Here is a 19,544-nt window from a genome sequence, read left to right on the forward strand (position 1 = left end):
AAAAAAAAAAGATGCCGAGGTAGGCTCATGTTAGTTACCTTAACCTCCTCCCCCAGAATCTTAATATTTCTCGGTTCACTTTCTACCGATCCTGTTGGTTCTCTTCTTCCTTTCAACACTCGAAACACACACACACACACACACACACACACACACACACACACACACGCACGCACAACATACAGCAACAACCACACGAAGACTGACAAGCCATTTCACCAAACGAAATTCTGTCTTTTTCTCTAGTCGAAACTTCCTCTTTCCTTGAGCACGATTTCGCATTAAAATATATAAACTCCCCACCCGAGGGTATTCGACATCATGGCTCAGACATTTTCCACGGTCGAGGTTGCCAAGCACAAGAATGAGGAGAATGGTTTCTGGTTAATTGTCGAGAATGACGTCTTTGACGTGACCCGTTAGTTTTTCTTTTCCTTTCTTCCCTTTCTCTTCCCCCTCCTTTTTTTCCCCCCCTCTACATCCATACTTTCCCTTGTATCGATTGATAGAGACGAGGAAGAGAGAGAGAGAGAGAAGAAAGAGAGGACGGTTGACTAATTTGTTCTTTCTTCTTCTTCTTCCCTTTTCTTTCTCTGTAGAATTCCTCGACGAGCATCCCGGTGGCTCCAAGATCCTCAAGCGCGTGTCGGGAAAGAATGCTACCAAGCAGTTTTGGAAGTACCACAATGAGCACGTCCTCAAGAGATATGGTGAGAAGCTCAAGGTCGGAACGGTCGAGGAGGCACCCAAGCTTTGAACCGTGATGTAGGGGAAGCAGGGAAAGAGATGATCGTATCGTCGCAGCGCAAACATTCTAGGACAGGCAGTGAGTGAGCGAGTGCACTGATGACCAGATATGATCTGGGCGGGGGAGAGATTACGTCTCGGTGAGATGATTTCCAATGTGTCCGAATATACAGCAGCCTTGTGTTTACTTTTACTCAATTTTTTTATTTATTTATAATATATATACATACATATATACATTGTCTTTCTTCCAGGTAGATTCTTTGCTTACTACGGTGGGCGCGCTACAGATCGGGGGGGGGATTAGTAAGAGAGTGAGTGAGGGAGAGAGAGAGAGAGAGAGAGAGAGAGAAAGGAGAATCCAACATGGGGGTATCATCTGAGTGGTGGCTTGACCATGTTTCTCTTGCCTACAGCGGGGTCAATCTGACTCAACACTAACTAACCCGGGAGGGGGGGGAGGGGGTCATCATACAGCTTTCATGGACTCATCCCCTCACAAAGAGGGCTAATATATATTGGAATTTCTTTTGAGGAAGAGGGAGATGACGGCGACCATGACGAGACCCATGGATATCGACACCACACTCCTGTCCCCTGAGGCGCAGACCGCCCTACTAGAAGCCATCACCCGGTCTCACCACCACCGCAGCCGCAGCGGCGAAAGGCCTGGGTCGGATTTGGGTGTCAGGCTGCCGCTACCCCCGCCGTCGGCCATCGCCGCCGCCGAATCGTCCCTCCCCTCCCCCTCGTCGCCAGACTACCTGGCCGGCCGGCCGGCCGCCGACGTGGTCAGCCACATAACGCGGGATATCCTCCCGGCCATGACGGGCCAGGCCCAGAGCGGACGGTACTACGGCTTCGTCACGGGCGGCGCCCTCCCCGTGGGCCAGTGGGCCGACGGCCTGGTCGGCCGCATCGACCAGAACGTCCAGGTCCACCTCCCCTCCCAGACGGCCGCTACCGCTGTGGAGGACAGCGCCCTGGAGATGGCGGCGCGGCTGGTCGGCCTCGACGCCGCCGCCTTCCCGGGTAGGACCATCACGACTGGTGCCACGGCCTGCAACATGCTCGGTCTGGCCTGCGGGAGGGAGGCTGTCGTCGCCGACGGCAGCGGCAGCGGCAGCGGCAGCGGCAACGGCAGCACTGCTGGTGGTGATGGTGGTGGTATAGGCGAACTGGGTATCCTGGAGGCTTGCTCCAGAAAGGGCATCCGGGAGTTCCAGGTCCTCACCAGCGGGGGGCACAGTTCCCTGTCCAAGGCGGCGAGCATCGTCGGCCTGGGGAGGCGGTCCGTCAAGGAGCTGGGCATCAGCCGGGATGAGCCGTGGATCCTCGACCTCGACGCTGTGGAGGACCATCTTGCCAGGCCGGCCGTTGCGTCCATCATATCTGTCAGCGCGGGTGAGGTCAACACGGGACGGTATGCGGTGCGCGATATGCCCCGTCTCAGAGCCTTGGCTGACAAGTATGGTGCTTGGATCCACGTTGATGCCGGTGAGCTCTCTCTCTCTCGCTTTCCTTCCTTCTTCCCCCCCCCCCCCGTAGTTTTCATGCCTTGTAAAGAGAAGAAAAGAAAGAGTAAGAGTCAGGCTATAGCTGATTACGACGGACCGCACAGCTTTTGGCATCTTTGCTCGTCTCCTGCCCGACTCGCATGAGTTCGCGACACTTAAGAAGCAGGTTGAAGGGTTGGAATTGGCAGACAGTATCACCATTGACGCACACAAGGTTCTCAACGTGGTATGCTATATTTCCGTCCATTTTCTTGTCTATTCGGCCTCCTCCCAACCCTTCTTCGATTTTCTATTCGCATCGTAAGGAAAGACTAGTCACCTGACTCTGCATGTATAGCCATACGACTGCGGCATCTTCTTCACCCGGTCCCTATCCACCCTCCAGGCCGTGTGCACCAACGGCAATGCAGCCTACCTCCTCAGCGCCTCAGCGGACGCGCCGTCCTCGATCCCGTCGCCCCTCAATGTCGGTCTCGAGAACAGCCGGCGGTTCCGTGCGCTGCCGCTGTACGCTGTCCTCCTGTCCGAGGGCAGGGCCGGTCTGTCGGGGTACGTGACCAGCATGGTGCGGCTGTCCCGGCGTCTGGCGTCGTACATCCAGGTGTCGGAGCATTACGACCTTCTCCCCGACGCCCCTGACGGAGCGGAAACACAGGGTGACGGTGACGGTGATGGTGATGCCATCGACCAGATCTTCATCATCGTCCTGTTCCGCGCACGCGACGCCCGCGTCAACGACGTGCTGGTCGAGAGGATCAACGCCACGAGGAGCATGTACGTCAGCGGGACGTCGTGGCGGGGCGAAAAGGCCGCTCGCATCGCCGTGTCGAGCTGGAAGGTTGATGCGGACGCGGATTTCGACGTGGTCACGTCTATCCTCGAGGACGTCGCTCTCGAGGGGCGGGGTGATCGTTCCCGCGGTGTAACATCACACGAATAGATCGATTCTTCCTTCCCTCCAACCTTCCAACTCCCCCACCCCACCCCACCCCATTCCCCTCCCTTCTCTCTCCAGGACGATCGAAGATCAACCAAACTTCTTCGATCCACCCTTGACAGTAGCCCTCTTGTCCTTGCCCTTCTTCCCCTTGCCGATCAGCTCGAGGTGACCGGCCCTCTCGCCGAGGAGAGCCTCGGTCTTGGCCGCCATGCCAGACAGGAATTTGCGATGCGTCTTTTCGATGGCGGCGCTGCTCTTCTTGTTGCTGGTGCTCTTGTGAACTTTCGAGGCTTGCCTCTTGGAGTGTGTCACCTTGGCCGCCGCCGGCTTTGACTTTTTGAGAGCTCCTTGGACCATCTCTTTTTTATTCCTCTTTTGATTTTTTGGTCGTTATCGTTTGTGTTTTGATCAGAGTGGAAGAAAGCGGTTGGTTTTTCGTATACAACTCGAGCCTTTTTCTCTCCAAGACAATACGTTATTTGTTGTGTCGCTGAAAAGAAGAAGAAAAAATAAGACCGTGTGTTGGCGTTGAAATGATGGTGGGGGAGAAAAAAGAGGGAAAAGAGATAAGATTCTGTGTGCTCTTTTCTGGTAGAAATGGCAGAAAAAAAAGCTGCGGTCAGCGGCTCCACAAATATCGTTGCTGCAGCATTATCATCACTGCATTCTCACCACCGGCTTCATCCAGGATAGAACTACTACTACTATTACTACTACTACTCTATATATACTCGTGATTAATTTTACAAGCCCTAGATTGAACATCTTCTATTCATAAATAGTAGCCTCTGAGAGTTCCTACATGGCAGAATCTATAGTCCATCTCACAAGCACCAAATAAGATCAGCCGCACAAGCGTACGCTATGCACCGTACAAGACTCCCATTCATCATGCATGGCTCATCAAAACAAGATCGAGGGGGAAGCAAAAAAAGAGGACAAGATATTCAGTCCCACCCGTCTCCCCAGGCGTCATCGTCATCCGTTTCCTTGGGCTTCAAATCAATCTTCTTGGCCACAACCGGTTTCGACGCCGGCTTACTGACAGCAGGCTTCCTGGCCGCTGCCGTTGTGGACGACGATGACTTTGATAGCCCCTTGGGCAGTGCCTTTGCCTTTGGGCCTGACTTCTTCTGCGACCGTTCGGCCAGCCACGATGCGAAGTCCGGCTCACCCTCTTCAAACGGCGTGGCAGATGCCTCTGCGCGTGCCGCTGCCTTCTGGCCTGCGGACGAAGGGCCGTTGTCGGAGAAGCCGTCGTCGTCTGCCATGCCACCCCACGAATCGCCACCGTCGTCGGCGTCGGGCGGCGTTGCCGCGTCGGGAAAGAATTCTCGCGCCACAGACGCAGGGTTGGGAGATTGTATGCGGGGCGACGAGACGGCCTGGCGATGGAGCGACGATGCCGATGACGAGGCCAGCTGTGCCGTTGCCGGCCTCTTCGAGTCGGGACCGGGAGACATGGTGGGCGTGGGCACGCTGCTTGGCGTCGTCGGGACCGCTGAACCGTTGGCCCCCGACGTCTGCATGTCCCCGGCGGCGGAGGAGAGCTTGTTCGTGAAGGATGATATGGCCCAGCCTGTCCATCCGGGGCCTTCGTTGGCCTGCGGCGTCGCCATGCGGGGGGACGCGGCCCCGGATGCGACTCCGGCACTAGCCCCCGGGGATGCCGTCGCGGCGGTGTCGGGCAGACCAGAGGCCGCCTTGCGGACCCTCTGGAGGTAGACCTCCATTGAGCGGTTGGCCGAATCCCGGATCAACCTCTCCCTGTCTAGGAGCATGGGGCACACAGCCGGGAGGATCTTTCCGGCGCAGTCCTCGTCCGAAAAGCACTCTACCGTGGCCCCCAATGCCATCAGGGCGGCATTCCTGGCGTGGACAAACGGGTCCCTCAGGGAGCGCGTGAAAGCGGCGATCAACACCTTGGACCGCGATGAGTCTCCGAGGTTCTTGGCAATCTTTCCCAGACAGATGGTAGTGTTGGTGCGGATTCCGGGCTGCTCATCGTTGGCCGTCTTCGCCAGCTGTCTGAGGAGGTCGCCATTGATGGTGCGGTCAGACAGTTTGGTGATGATGACGAGTACCGACTTCACCGTCAGCTCACGAACAAGAGGTGCGGCATCAGTAAACCCAGCGACCTAGATAGTCCGAGTCAGCTTACGAGTGTCGGTGGAGGCCAAGACAGTGCCTGCAGACTAACCATTTGCGGAAAGATCTTGTCATTGACCACTTTTTGGGGCAGACGGTCAATCATGACATTCAGGTCATCTAGCAGGCAGGCGCGGATAGCCCTGTCTGGGTTCGAAAACAGGCGAACGATGAAGGGTACCATGCGTGTATCGTAGTCGTCTCCAGAAAGCTTTGCCGAGGTCTTCAAGGCAATCTTTAGGGCATTGGGGCCACCATCGCCAAACTCGACAGACTTCATGAGTTCCGGAAGGACCTTCATCGTCAGGAACTCCTCAGGAAAGTCTTTGGTGATCTGGCCGAGATCTCTGGGGAGAGCATGCTCTGTCAGTTTGCTACACGTCTGGTGAAGAGGTACAAGGTAAGGGAAGGGTTCGCTTACACGAGAAACTGCTCCCTCTCCTCGGGCGTTTTCACACCGAGACTGTCGATCCCCTCGGTCAACTTGATCAGAGGGCTGTCGAAGAAGGATTTGTGCCGGATCCCTTGCTCGAGGAAGTTGCTAACACTGATGCGTGCCTTGGGGTTGGCGTTGCACAGACGCCGGTAGCCGGCGTGCATGGTGGGCGGGATGCCCTTGGTCTGGGCCGGCTGCCCCGTGTTGCCGGCAAACTCGCCATTGAAAGCCTCATATATCAGAATGGCGTAGTTGTATGCGTCGACCGCGTGTATGGGGTTCTTCTTGATGGAATCCCAGCCGTTCTGTGCAACTTCGGGCGGGGAGTAACGGGCCGAGTCGGGGACGAGGCTCCCATATGTCTATATGGCACGTCAGACCATGCCAAGGCTCGTGGGTCTGTTGATGGAGGGAGGGGGGGAGCGTAACGCACGTAGATGGCAGACTCGTCGTCCTTGACGCTGCTCAAGACCTCAAAGCCGCCGAGTTTCCATTCGCCGCTCTCAGAGGTGTAGACTGAGCTCACCCTGAGGCTACCGTGTATCGAAGAGGCGTCGCCGTTGATGAAACTTATAGTCCGCTAGTCGACCAGTTCAGTCAGTAAGCGTACTACCGGGCAATAGGGTGACCATGTTCGGGTATCGCGTACGGCAATCCCGTGGAGGCCCCATTTTATCGTCTCCTGACTCAAGCTCTTACGGCGGACGTGCCAGCGCAGAGGGACGACGCGCTCGGTAGCAATATATATGTACGATTCGGTCTAGAAGAAGCACCCGTCAGCGTGGCCGGTCGAACGAAGCGGAGAAGAGCGCGGGGGAACGGACCTCGACAGTGTCCAGCACCTTGATGACACCAGGATGGCGCAAGGTGCGCATCTTCCTGAGGGCATTCTTGGCCAGGGGCAGACGAGAGCGGTTCGGACTGATGTCGAAGGAGAAGATGCTGCAGTTTGAGCCGTCGTCCTGCGGTAGGGAGGCGGTCAGCAAGTTTTCTCTCTCCACAGCAGAAGGTAGTCAGATATAGTAGTAGTATGTAGGAGGTGTTGTACCTTCTTGGTGCCGTTGTGTAGAGCCCAGACAGAGTTGTCGACGTCGACGCGATCGCCGAACGAGTAGGGAAAGGGGGGGCCCGAAGCCATGGCCGAAGCCATGGCTGACTTTAAGAAGTCCATGACGGCTGGGAGAGCGGAGGCTGGTGGCGGGTGAAACCTCGCAGAGGTATACGGAGCGTGTCGTCGAAACTGGTGGGCCGAGGAGATCACCTGGTCTGGGACTGGGACGATATGCGAAGCAGGTAGGCGCAAGAGGGGCAGAGGCAGCTGGTGGTCGTTGTTATCAATGCTGCACTGCAGCCTTGACGGCAGGTTGCAGAGGGAGTGCTTGCGAGTGTGGTGTGTGTGTGTGTGTGTGTGTGTGTGTGTGTTGGTCTGTTTGTTCGTGCGCGTCGAGTAGTAATGTTTTGATGTTGTCGGAGCTGCCAGCATGCCCCGCGGGGATAGTTGGTCGTGGTCAATTAGTCTGGAGTATGAACAGAGAGCATCGATGGGAAGCAGGACGGGATGTATGGTGCTTCACTGGCAGCATTACGGGTAGGAATGGTGCTCATAACGTCCCGTACTCTCAGGCGGGTAGTCAAGTGCCTCAGCGGGCAGGCACCCCCGCCACAGCCATGATGGCCAGGCGGCAGTGTACGCAGGATAGCAGCGACGGCGCTGTAACACTACCGCAGCAATGGAGGCCGCTCATCTACAGGCTGTCGTGATAATACTGCTCTATAACGATTGCCTTCTGTGGCGATAACCGTCGAATATCGCCGTCTTACAGCACCTAGATGTCCCCCCACCCCTAGAAACGCGAAGCTCGTGGCACTGCCGGCATTGTCGTAAAACCTGCCAGGGACCAGAGAAAGAAGAGTCAGGCAAGAAGCTTAAGTGTCATAGCACCATCGTACGTAGCTTAGGTAAGCTGAATTTGACGACTTATCATACAAGAGTGTCAAGTTCGACGAGATGGTAGAGACTGAGAATTGACAGCCAACAGCACACAACTTACCTCTCGAGTGAGAAAAAGAAAAGTGTGACGCGCACTCGCCCCCATCGTGACGGATCTCGCCTACTATCGTACATGTAGAACTATAGCGACGTCTCTATAGAGCAGTTTTACTATAGATGTAGGTGCTAGGTGACATGTAGCTGGTAGTGGCTCCTACAATGCAAGCCGTCGCGGCTGCAACTTGTAAGGGAGCAAGGGCCTAGGTGAGGCAACTCTGGCTGACCACCATATCGGCATGTCAAGACCCCCGAGACGGCAAGAAGTCAGGATGAGCGCATATGTAGTCGATCGAAATGTTCGTCTTCCACTTCTCTTCTCCCCCGCTTCTCCCATCTTCTCTGCTCTTGATGATCATACTCGGCACGGACGACTGTCCTTCCTGTAATTACCCAATATCCCGTACGGCACAGGTGCAGCTGGCAATAGCATGGGCGTAGCGCATCCAACCAACCGGAGTGCCAGGCTACGCTTATGACCATTGGCTGTCATGGAAGTTGGCAGGTGGCGCGCGCGCCGCATCACCACATATGCATACAGAATACGTATCCCTCCCCGGGCCGCCCTGCTCTGATCGCATTCGCTGGAGAGATCCCATCTGCTCTGCACTGCTCTGCAGCTGTATATGTCAACACTGAGGAGCTGATGTGTGCTGTGAGCATCGGTATCAACTAGATGATCACTGCTACCGTTACATGCCACCGTACGGAGCACGTACATGTACGTGCTCACCGTCACCCGCCGGTATCTCGCTGGAGCTTAGCGGGCCGGGCAGCCCATAATCTTTGGCGCCTGCAGGCCTGCGGCTCCCCTGTGCTCCGCGACGCGACAGTGCCCGGTACGTCACTGTAGCCTCTACCGCTCAGGCGCACCTGTACCGAGCAGCTGCACCGAGTGCTCCCTACTCGTCGTAGTGATACCTTGCCCTCTGCCAAAACACTCCATGCGACGCGCGCGGCCAAATTTTGCCCGTCACCCCCCATCACACGCACCATCTCACACACCCGTTCTCACCATCCCCATCAACTGCCCTCCCTATCCTTCACACATCTTGTTCGCCGCTAGCTCGGCGCGTCTTCATCTGCTGCTTGGAACATCTCTATTTCACTCTCGTCTTTCTTCCTCTGATCTTCGCTCTTCGCTGCTCTCTCCGTTCCCGTGACTCGATCTTGCTGTCATCGGGTTTGCTGCTCACCATTGCCACCATCTTCCTCGGGCCTCTCCTCTCTTACCGTGTGATCAGGCACCGCGAAGCCAACCGACAGCCCACCTCGTCACCAACGCTACGGCTGCCTGTGACCACGCCACCGTCTCTGGCGCAAAGCCCTGGCTAGAGGCATGAAACGCCCCCGGTACAGCTAGAGTCTAGCTACCAGTATACTACTATATCACCAGGTGAGGAACAAGCTGCTCAGCCCTCCTTCGACTGCTTCTCTCTGCCTACACGCACCACCTGCGCGTCTCTATGATGAACCCATGGTAAAAGGTCTGACATGACGGAACCCTCTGGGAACCCCGACCTCTTCTGCCCACCATGCCTGTCTATCCATCGCCCTCAGCGGTTCCCGAAACCCCCAGACTCCCAGGCGCTTCGCCTCTTCATGGGATGCTCTAGGGGGTGGAGGGGCTCCCCTTCTCTGGAACACATTACTGGTAACACTGCCACACAACGGAGTCTGCGCTCCAGCTTCTTCGACGGGCCCAGACCAAAGGCCGCGGCAGACACCGGGAACGGCTTCTGCCTCCCGCCGGAATCAGGCAAGGCAGCAAGGGGTCGTCGTAACCGCTGCTGTTCCGAGAATGACGGAAAAACTTATAGAAAACTGAAAAGATCTGAAATCGACGCTCTCGTTCTTTCTGCCTGCGCCCCTGGCTCATCTCTTGGTTCGCATCCGATGGCTAACCAGATGAGTTAGTTGCTGAGAGGGGAGACATCCACTGCATGCCCTGAATCTCCCTGTCTCTGCTCCAGGCCTCTGTGCCTGGCACATGCAATGCCCCAGGAGCCCATTTCTGACATCCGCGATAAAAGGCCATAAGCGGACATGAGCCATCAAGGCACCGAGATACGGGTCAGGACCTACTCAAATTCTGCGTCTTTCCCCGACGCAGCCGAGGAAGACCCGTGCAGCCGACGTCAAGCCCGAGGCCCGAATGGCACACCATGTACCAATCCCGTCTCTTCATCTCCCCTGGGAGCCTCTGACCGCCGAAAGAGCGATGGCCACCGGATGATGAAGAGGACCGAGAATGTCTTCACCCTTCTTTCGAAGACCTTCTCTCCAGCAGCTCCTTCTTCTGCCGCCAAGACCTATGGCCCCCAGTCCAACCCTCCTCTGGGGAGGCCCGGTAGTCTCGAAGAACCATATACGACCGGTGACGCCCGTCCACCTCCAGCAGAGAATTGCTTTCACGGCGTACGAAGTGACGGTCCTGGATCTGTATCAAGAGGAAGAAACGCCAGCGAGGAGTCCGAGACGGCATCCCCATCTCGGACGACCATCTTTATTGACTTAACTGGAAGCCCGGATGTACGGCCTCTCCCGAGAACCGCGCTCGGCTCCGCGGCGTTAGCAACGTCCATGGTCGGATCGCATGTTGACGTGGGAGGACAGCAAACAGCGGCGAGCACCGACCCGACAGCTCCTGCCACCCATTCTCCTCTCCGGGGACCTCCTTCGCCCGTGGTGCGGGAGGTAAACTTCAGCAGTAAAGGGCTGTCTCCACACGGTACAAGCAGAACGGATGCACGTCAAGCCTATGGGCCCGCAGAGGTCGCATCAGCAAAGAAACCCATTGCGGTTGATTCCATCGGGAGGAAGGTGGGGTTGCCGCTGCAAAACGGAGAGGCAGAGCTGCTCCCAAATACCTTGTTTCCAACTACCCATAAGAGCAATGCTCTCACTACCGATAGAGTGGCACAAGTCAGCCCACTGGCAGCAAGGACGCCACGGACACCCCCGTCGAGCTCCCCTGACAAGGACCAAGGCGATACAAGGCAGAATTCGCCCGCTCCATATCATCTGCAGAGAGAGGCGCAGCAAACCAGGACCGTTGGGTGGGGGAGAATGCTACTGATCTCACTGCAAGACCTGGGGCGGGACGCGGCAACCGGCACGTTCGATTCCGCAGCATTCGACTCACAGATATACGCCCAAGAAGGTGCCTCGGCACCCCCTCCTGGGGTGACAGTGAGCGCCCTCCACGCTCAAGGCTTTCAACCTTCAGGCCGTGGTCGCGTGTTTACTTACGCGGACCCTGCCATTCAGATGGTACATTCCCGAACAGAAGAGTGGCACCGTTGGAAAGCCGCCGAGATACAGCGGCGACCATCTCGCAAGAAGTGGTTCGGCAAGGTGGTTCAGCGCCAGCGGTGGTTGCGTGCGCTGGATAGGGAAGCACATGAGCGGCGGGAGACGGCCAGGTCCCGAGGACTATTCCCCACCAGGCTGGATCCGGTTCCCAGGAGCGTGGGGTCTACCCTCGAAAGCCACCACTTTGGCCATGTTCCCGAGGACCTGCTCCCGTCCGACGTCAGGGAGAACGCGGCATGGGCCAAGGCGTGCGCACGCTTCCGTAGCGACTGGGCATCTCGTCAAAGGGAAAGGAGATTGAAGAGCGAGGCCAGGAAGAGGATGACGAAGTCACGAGCAACAATAACAACAACAAAGACAACAATGAACGGCATCAGCAAGAGGGTACGGAGCCAGCAGAGGCCGAATTACAGGGACATCATATTCAAAGAGAGCGACAGCGAAGCGCGCAAACGGCTCAAGGAGCTTGCACTTGAGGTGGCGGAGCAGCAAGCGGAGAGATTGCTTGCTGAGATGCGTCAACAAGGACTGCAGGGAAGCAAGGATAATCCGCCCAAGAAGTAGATATGGAAGTCTTGGACATGGGAGGTTTCGAGAGAGGAATAGGAGCCTTGTTTTTTAAGGATGAGCAATGGGAGTTTTTTGGTATGAGCAACGGAGGAAGGCTATGTATTTACATATACATATATGCCGTATATGTTGGTTACTGGGTATAGGAAATATACGTTAAACATTACGAGCAACTTTTTTTCTTCGTTTCTTCTTTTTTTCTTCTTTCAGTGTTGATGTAGTGCATTTTGGACAGAATCGATTTTTTCGAAGATTTTTCTTTGCTTCTCATTTTTACTTTTTCCACCAAGTCCCTTTTCCTATCCAACAAGAGTCTTTTTTTTTTTGTTTCTTAAATAAAACGCCAATGATACATCCAGATATGATCTGTATATATATCTTATTATATACAGAAGAGACGAGAGATAGAGAAAAAAAGTTGGAAAAAAAAAGTGCGCATATTGGAACTTCTTTTCATAACTACTCCTTTGGTAGAAAAGCAAGGATTTACAGTCCCTTGGAGAGGAGATTGAGGGCACTGCCGGCGAGGATGAAGCCAGCCTGGTCCTTGGAGACGGCGTGCTTGGTAGGGACGAGGAACTCCTCTCCGGTATGGCGCTTCGTGACCTTGATCTGCACGGCACCGTCGCCGCCGTTCTTGAGCATGTCGAGCAGGCCGACGGTGGCGACCTCGTCGCCAGCGCTGATGCGGTCGTAGTCGGCCTCGTCGGCAAAGGTCAGGGGGACGACGCCCTGCTTCTTGAGGTTGGTCTCGTGGATGCGGGCAAAGGACTTGACGAGGACGACGCGGGCGCCGAGGTAGCGGGGCTGGAGGGCGGCGTGCTCGCGGGCGGAGCCCTCGCCGTAGTTGTGCTCGGCGACGACGATCCACGGCTGGTCGCGGTCCTTCCAGATCTGGGCGAGCTCGGGGATCGTGTGCTGGGAGCCGTCGAGGTCGTAGGCGGCGTTGACCTCGCCCGTCTCGGCGTTGACGGCCGTGTTGAGCGTGTTGGTGCTGATGTTGGGCAGGTGGCCCTTGTACTTGAGCCAGGGGCCGGCCGCGGAGATGGTGTCGGTCGTGCACTTGCCGGTGATCTTGACCAGGACCCTGAGGCCCGAGAGGTCTGAGTCCGGGAAGGGCTCGAACGGGTCGAGGAAGGCGAGGCGGTCGGACGAGGGGGAGATGGCGATCTGGGCCGACGGGTCGGGCTCCTGCGACAGGACCCCGAGCGAGGGCTCGCCCGACTCGAAGGGGGTGGCGGGGCCCTCGAGGCCGTGAGGGGGGGAGAAGCGGAATTCCTCGCCCGAGGGGGTCTTGATGGCGTCGGTGACGGGGTTGAAGGTGGTGGTGCCGGCAAAGGCCATGGCCGTCACGACCTCGGGCGACGCCAGGAAGTTCATGGTGTCGGGGTTGCCGTCGTTGCGGCCGCGGAAGTTGCGGTTGTACGACGTCAGGATGGCGTTGGACGTGCCGCGCTTGACGTCGTCCTGGCGCTTCCACTGGCCGATGCACGGCCCGCAGGCGTTGGACAGGACGATGCCGCCGGCGCCCTCGATGGTCTCGAGCGTGCCGTCGCGCTCCAGCGTGGCGCGGATCTGCTCGCTGCCGGGCGTGACGTAGAAGTCGGCCACGGGCTTGAGCCCCGCGTCGGCCGCCTGCTTGAGGAGGCTCTCGACGCGCGTCATGTCCTCGTACGAGCTGTTGGTGCAGCTACCAATGAGACCGGCCGACAGCTTCTCCGGCCACTCGTTCTCCTTGACGGCGTCCTTGAAGACGGACAGCGGCGTGGCCAGGTCCGGCGTGAAAGGGCCGTTGATGTGCGGCTCCAGCTCCGACAGGTTGATGCGGATCACGCGGTCGTACTCGGCGCCCTCGTCGGCCGAGAAGCGGAAGTGGGCGTCCTCGTTGGCGCCGGCGCCGGGGAAGGCCTGCAGGGCCTCGGCGTTACGGGCCTCCTGCGTGCGCCCGGTCGACTCGAGGTAGCGCGCCGACGCCTTCGTGTAGGGGAAGATGGACGTGGTAGCGCCCACCTCGGCGCCCATGTTGCACATGGTGGCCATGCCGGTGCAGCTGAGGGTGTTGACGCCGGGACCGAAGTATTCGATGATGGAGCCCGTGCCGCCACGGACCGTCAGCTCGCCGGCCAGGCGGAGGATGACGTCCTTGGGCGCCACCCAGTCGTTCAGCCTGCCCGTCAGCTCGACGCCCAGCATCTTGGGAGCCTTGAGCTCCCAGGGGGCACCGACGAGCGCCTCGACGGCGTCGGCGCCTCCCACGCCGATGGTGATGGTGCACATGCCGCCCGCGTTTGGCGAGTGGCTGTCCGTGCCCAGCATCATCAGCCCCGGGAGCGCGTAGTTCTCCAGCACGGTCTGGTGGATGATGCCCGCGCCGGGAGGCCAGAAGTCCATGCCGAACTTGCGGGCCGCCGACTCGAGGAAGTCGAAGACCTCGCTGTTGGCCTGGATCCCGGCCGCCAGATCATCCTCGGCTCCCTTGGAGCCCACAATCAGGTGGTCGCAGTGGATGCTCGCCGGGATGGCCGGCCGCTCCAGGTTGCACGACATGAACTGCAGCAGCGCCATCTGCGCCGACGCGTCCTGCATGTTGGCGCGGTCCGGCTTGAGCCGCAGGTTTGCCTGGCCGCGGATGCTGCGCCCGTTGTCGGTCCCGCTCAGGAGCGACTCCTCCACGTTGTCCAGGTGGCTGTACAGGATCTTCTCGGCCAGCGTCAGCCGCCGCTGCGGCCCGAGGACTCGTCGCACCTCGGTGTACTTGTTGAAGAGCTTCTCGTACCGGGGCGGCAGCGACGACGACTGCACCGTTGAAAAGGCTCGTCTCATGCTCGCTGTTCCTCCCAGCAGTCGTCGTCGTAGTTGTTGTTGTTGTTGTTGTTGTTGTTGACCTCCGAGGCCGGCGCCATTACGCAATGCACGCTATATATGGAATCAGTCCCATTAGTAATTGCACATGGCAAGAAGCGGGAGAAATAAAATAAAAAAGTGCATGGAGAATGGAGATAATCACCGCCATGGCACCGCCAGAGCGCCCAGCAGCATGGAGTTGTGCCATGGTGCCTAAGTGACGCCTTGTGCAGGTAGAGAGAAAGGTATGGAGAAGGAGGGAAGAGAAAGAGGACGGATCACCATCAATTGCTGCGTTGTCGGCAAGATTTTTCTGTGTCATCCACTAAGGGGAAATTTTTCTGCCGTTTTTTTCTTTCTTTTTTTCTTTTTCTGCCGCTTGGCAATTGACCACTTTGGATTGGCTCCTCTGCGGGGCGGTCACGACATGATCGGTACCTCATCCGTCTGAGTGCTCTGACTAATAACCGACCCTGCCTATCCGTACTCCGTAGAGGGGTCAGGTCAACTAAAATACAGGGATAGGGGATGTAGGGTCAGTTTGTATGTATTATATTATTACGCCATCGGTTTTCGTCGTTACGGGGTATGTTTTTATCTATTTCAGAAGATTCTTATATTCTTTACTCTTCTCTCCCTTCTCACCATCCCTGCGTTTTTCCCCTTCCCTTCATAGTGACGATCAATCAATTGTAGAGACGAGAGAGATCATGGAGCTCTTCATATGATTACAGAATACCACAAACCCATGTATGTGTATGTTTGTGTGTGTGTGTGTGTGTGTGTGTGTGTGTGTGTATCTATCCTCCATCTCCTCCAACCGCCAACAAGCATCCTTCATCTTTTTCTTCTTTTCCTTCTTCTGACTCGCCGGTCTAGTAATAGAGCAAAGACTTATAGAGGAGAAGAGAAAAAGTACGGGGAATAAAAAGAGAAGAAGAGAAGAAGAGAGGGAGAGATCAATACACAGCAACGCCATCTGCATCCTCGAGCCACAGCCCCGCCAGATCCTTGGCCAGTCCGAGACGCAGTCTTCTCAGGACATCATCAGCCGTTGTGCTCGCGGTAAACGCCTTCCTCCAGTCCCATCCCCTCTGTACCTTGCTGCCGCCGGCGCTGCCGCCCATGGTAGACTTCAGCATGTGGCTGGCCAGCATGGAAGTCCCGCTCATCATGGCGTAGCTGCTCCCGCTGAGGGAGCTTGTAGACTTCGTCATCAGGTCTGCGGGCGTCGATCCCTTGAGCCCCTGGGCCGACGAGAGAACGAGGTTGAAGAAGTCCTCGCTGGCAGAGTAGACGCGCGATCCGACCGTCTGCAGGTCCTCGATTGCCTTGAGGACGATGTCCATCTGGTCGAGGGTCAGGGCCGGCGACGTCGACTTCTGGTGGTGGCTGCTGACGAAGACTGTGGCCTCCCCCAGCAGAGCCAGCAGGAAATCCTCGCTCACCACGGCGTCGCGCGCCTCGTCGTACAGGCCGCCGCGGATGTTGTCGTCCGCGCTCGAGATGACGGCCACGAGGGCCAGAGCCGCCTGCTTGCGGAGCTTGGAGGCTTTGACGGGAGCCACGTTCCTGCCGTCGTTGCCGTCGGCCTTGAGCTCGTCGCGGAGCTGGTAGAACTTGCGCAGCGTCGCGTACCCGCTCAGCATGCGGCCCAGGAGCTGCGCGGCCTCGAGGTCCTGCTTGGCCCGGCGCTCCAGCGTCTGCGACCGTCGCTCCAGCAGGTTGCGGAGCTCACCGTCCAGCTCCCGGTCGGCCGGATAGGCCGTCGACTGCACCAGCGAGTACGAGATGAGCAGGTTGAGAACCTCGCGCACCTTGTCCGTCCGGTGCGACAGCGCATAGTACCACAGTGCCTCGCCGTACCTGTGTGATTCGTTGGAGAGGGTGTCGGCGAATGTCTGCCATCTTGGTTAGCATCCGGGACTTCATCTTCCGTCTCTCTCCCCGTCTTCTCTTCCCCCCCCCCCCTCCATCCTCTGCACCTTGCAGCCGACGGTGTAGGAAAAGAGAGTGCTGGGTGGGGAGACTCACCTCTGCCGTCTCTTCGGCGAAAGCTATCATGCCGAGGTCGTTCAGGATCCTCCACATCTTGTCCACCGTCTCGGCCGAGTTCTCGTCCAGCCTGTCGAGCATGTCCTTGAGCAGCTCGCCGACGATCTCCTCCGACTTCTCGGGCCTGTCCATGCGGCCCAGGACCTCGATGGCCATCTCCCAGCCCTCTCGCTGCGGCGACAGCTGCTCGATGCCCGCCAGCTCGCGGGCGTACCTCTCGAGCGTGTCGTCCTTCATGCCCAGCAGCTCGTCCGACCCGGGCTGCGTGATGTTGAGCACGGCCAGGTCATCCATGTCGAGCGAGTCGAACGGCTGGAGGTCGCGCGCCGCCGACGGCTCGGGGGGGGGGAGCCACTGGCCCAGGGATGCCACCTCTGCCACGGAGCAGGCCACCGGCAGCGACCACGTGCGCAGGAGGCCGATGACGCCCTCGACGTTGGCCTCGAAGACGGACGCGACAGCCACCTCGACGGGGTTCAGGGCGTTGGGGCTCAGGTCCGACTGGAGCACCATGTGGAACGAATTGGTCAGGCGCTCCAGGTACTCGTCGTTACTGCGCGAGGCTGACGTCGACCCGAGCAGGCTGTGCGACTGCGTCAGCCGCAGCGCCTTGTTACTACTGCGCGGGCTGCCGTCGTCCCACCAGCAGAACATACCGATCGTCGCCTCGCACCAGTCCTGCGCCGTACCCACAATGGCCTCGCTGTCGCCCAGAAGGATCCCGTAGATGTTCTGGAGGTTCTCGTAGACGTCCCAGGGGAGCTGGGACGACGCCTTGCGCGCCATGGTCGACATGGACTGCTGCTGCTGCTGCTGCTGCTGCTGCTGCTCCGCCATGTAGCCGCCGCTCATCGGGTCCTGGAACGTCTGGTCCCTGCCCTCGGCGAACAGCATCATCCGGTCCAGGGTTCCGCGCGCCTGGATACGGAACAGCGTCCAGCTGCTGTTGAAGATGTCCCAGTCATCGCTCTGCGAGGGGCACTGCTCGAGCGTCTCGCATGTGGCCGCCGCGAACCGCTGCACGTTCTCCAGCGACTGACCCACGTATGCCTTCTCGCGGCTCGGGCCCCGGCGTACGTGCTCCCAGCCGGCATTCCTCAGCAGCTGCGTAGCCGCCTCCACATCGCCCCGCAGCAGGCTGTTCTGCACCGTCTGCCAGAAGAGGCTGTGGCAGGCAGGACTGGGCTGGTGGCGGATGACGTCCCCCACCTGGTCCAGGTAAGGGTTGTAGCCGCTGTCCCGCAGCCAGTTGAGCAGGACTCCAGGAAGAGGCTGCACCTTGCTTCCGTCGGGCTCGTCCTCGTATCGTGTGTGGTGTAAGCGGAGGAGAAGATGTGCGACGTAGGCGGCCTTCTCGAAGGGGTCGGCGTCGACGCCGGGGCCCACGTTGGCCATGTCCTCCTCCCGCGGTCGGTCGAGAGACCTCACGTGGTTCGTCCAGAGCTTGACCAGCTGGAAGGTGATGCTGGCCAGCGAGTTGTCCATCTTCTCTTCGTCGTCCTCGGTCCCGACGCCCTCGTCGTACAGTCGGCAGACGAGCGCCTCGGTCTTGAGTATGATGTTGGCGGGCTCCGTCAGATGGGCCACCTCGGTATGGCTATACATGTCCTTGGCGATGGAAGCGTACTCGAAGCCCTTTTGCCTGGCGGTCAGGCCCTGGTGGGCAGAAGACCGGCGCAGCAAGGCCTCGGCCTCCTTGCGGACCTTGTTGGTGGCAGCCGGGGCGTGCAGCATCATGAGATCCTCCTCCTCGCCGAGGGCCGGTTGTCCGTATTGCCTGTCGTCGTGGCGCATGTTGAGGAACATGTCTGCATCGTCCTCGCTCTGCCCATCAGACCCGTCATTCATGTTGCCGTCGCCCTTGTATGTGTCGTGTCGTGGTGTGTTGCCGTCTTGCCCGTCGTCTTCCTCCTCCTCCTCCTCTTCTTCTTCTTCCTCCTCATCATCATCCTCTTCATCTCCCTCAACGTCTCCATCACCAAAGCCTCCAAATCCAATATCCTTTTCGAGCAGACGGCCAATCTGATTATCGGTCTCGTCGGGAGGGCCACCAAGCTGGCCAGGACCCAGTGACGGGCGGAAGAGGCCGCCGGGGGGCGCGGCAGAGAATAGATCGTCTTCCTCACCCTCGGCGTCCTCGTCGAGCTCCTCCTCGCCCTGCTCCCGGGCCACGTCACTCATGCTGAACTGTCTGCTCAGGCCGGAGGGCTGCCTATGGCTCGCACCGCCGCGAATCGACCGTCCGAGAGGCGCATTGGCAGGCGATTCAAAGCGGCCACCACCACCAAAGAGGTTCCTGCCCGGGCTGTCGGTGGAGAAGCCAAAACTGGGCTGCCGGGGCCCCGTGACACCGCGCATGATGGAGCTGCCCAGGTACGAGTCGGAGGGAGCGCCAGCGGGTGTGAACGAGGGCGCTGGCGAGGGGGGAGCTGGCGGAGGACCGGCGGGCGTGGTCGAGGGATGCTCGCCGAACATGGGGGGCAGGCCACGGATCTGGGGCGTCTTCTCGGGGGTCGAGAGGCTGCTGGGATCAGGGCTGCCCGGGGGGCTCGAGTCAGGGACGATGAACCTGTGCGCCATTCTGGGCGGCGTAGGCGGGTGGGTCCAGTCGAGTGGTGATGTTGCGACTTCGTCGTCGTCTTGGTCTCTTTCTCTTCTTCTCCTACCGACGATGTTGTTGTTGTGGCGCGCAATGGCCTGGCTGGCGAATAGGGAAATAAAGACAAACGCGGCGGCCAGATTGGTCAAGGTCCCTGCTGGCCAGTCCAGAAAAATGCTCCCAATAAAAAGAGGACCAGTTCTGAAAAAGCGTCACACAGTGTGGGGGGGGGGGCGGACCAAAGGTATTGCAAGGAGGTGACTGGAATTTTTATGCAGGTGCACTTGGCTGGGAAACAAATGTGACGCGTATTTTGGTGTATAATT

General features: G+C 58.4%; 6 protein-coding genes across 6 annotated transcripts; 2 read left to right on the top strand and 4 right to left on the bottom strand.

Annotated features, from left to right (window-relative positions):
- Positions 1-27: 27 nt before the first annotated feature.
- Positions 28-757, top strand: GMORB2_1008 (to cytochrome b5; the record flags this gene model as incomplete). Its single annotated transcript, XM_035462991.1, has 3 exons — positions 28-93; positions 331-418; positions 600-757. 3 exons carry the CDS (start codon positions 28-30, stop codon positions 755-757), a joined length of 312 nt encoding a protein of 103 aa, XP_035324415.1.
- A 547-nt stretch (positions 758-1,304) lies between these two features.
- On the top strand, positions 1,305-3,204 carry GMORB2_1009 (Glutamate or tyrosine decarboxylase or a related PLP-dependent protein; the record flags this gene model as incomplete). Its single annotated transcript, XM_035462992.1, has 3 exons — positions 1,305-2,244; positions 2,369-2,490; positions 2,602-3,204. 3 exons carry the CDS (start codon positions 1,305-1,307, stop codon positions 3,202-3,204), a joined length of 1,665 nt encoding a protein of 554 aa, XP_035324416.1.
- Positions 3,205-3,291: 87 nt separating this feature from the next.
- On the bottom strand, positions 3,292-3,561 carry GMORB2_1010 (Protein of unknown function (DUF2462); the record flags this gene model as incomplete). The annotated part of the gene is made up of 1 exon (XM_035462993.1): positions 3,292-3,561. One exon carries the CDS (start codon positions 3,559-3,561, stop codon positions 3,292-3,294), a length of 270 nt encoding a protein of 89 aa, XP_035324417.1.
- A 590-nt stretch (positions 3,562-4,151) lies between these two features.
- GMORB2_1011 (SCY1-like protein 1) lies at positions 4,152-6,959 on the bottom strand (the record flags this gene model as incomplete). Its single annotated transcript, XM_035462994.1, has 7 exons — positions 4,152-5,342; positions 5,405-5,699; positions 5,774-6,150; positions 6,222-6,368; positions 6,399-6,548; positions 6,613-6,750; positions 6,837-6,959. 7 exons carry the CDS (start codon positions 6,957-6,959, stop codon positions 4,152-4,154), a joined length of 2,421 nt encoding a protein of 806 aa, XP_035324418.1.
- Positions 6,960-12,206: 5,247 nt separating this feature from the next.
- GMORB2_1012 (homoaconitase) lies at positions 12,207-14,543 on the bottom strand (the record flags this gene model as incomplete). The annotated part of the gene is made up of 1 exon (XM_035462995.1): positions 12,207-14,543. One exon carries the CDS (start codon positions 14,541-14,543, stop codon positions 12,207-12,209), a length of 2,337 nt encoding a protein of 778 aa, XP_035324419.1.
- A 980-nt stretch (positions 14,544-15,523) lies between these two features.
- Positions 15,524-19,199, bottom strand: GMORB2_1013 (Nup85 Nucleoporin; the record flags this gene model as incomplete). Its single annotated transcript, XM_035462996.1, has 2 exons — positions 15,524-16,465; positions 16,599-19,199. The coding sequence occupies 2 exons, from the start codon at positions 19,197-19,199 to the stop codon at positions 15,524-15,526; spliced, it is 3,543 nt and encodes a 1,180-aa protein (XP_035324420.1).
- Positions 19,200-19,544: the final 345 nt, after the last annotated feature.

This window comes from Geosmithia morbida (assembly GCF_012550715.1).
Source record: "Geosmithia morbida isolate 1262 chromosome Unknown scaffold_1, whole genome shotgun sequence".
Lineage (NCBI taxonomy): Eukaryota > Fungi > Ascomycota > Sordariomycetes > Hypocreales > Bionectriaceae > Geosmithia > Geosmithia morbida.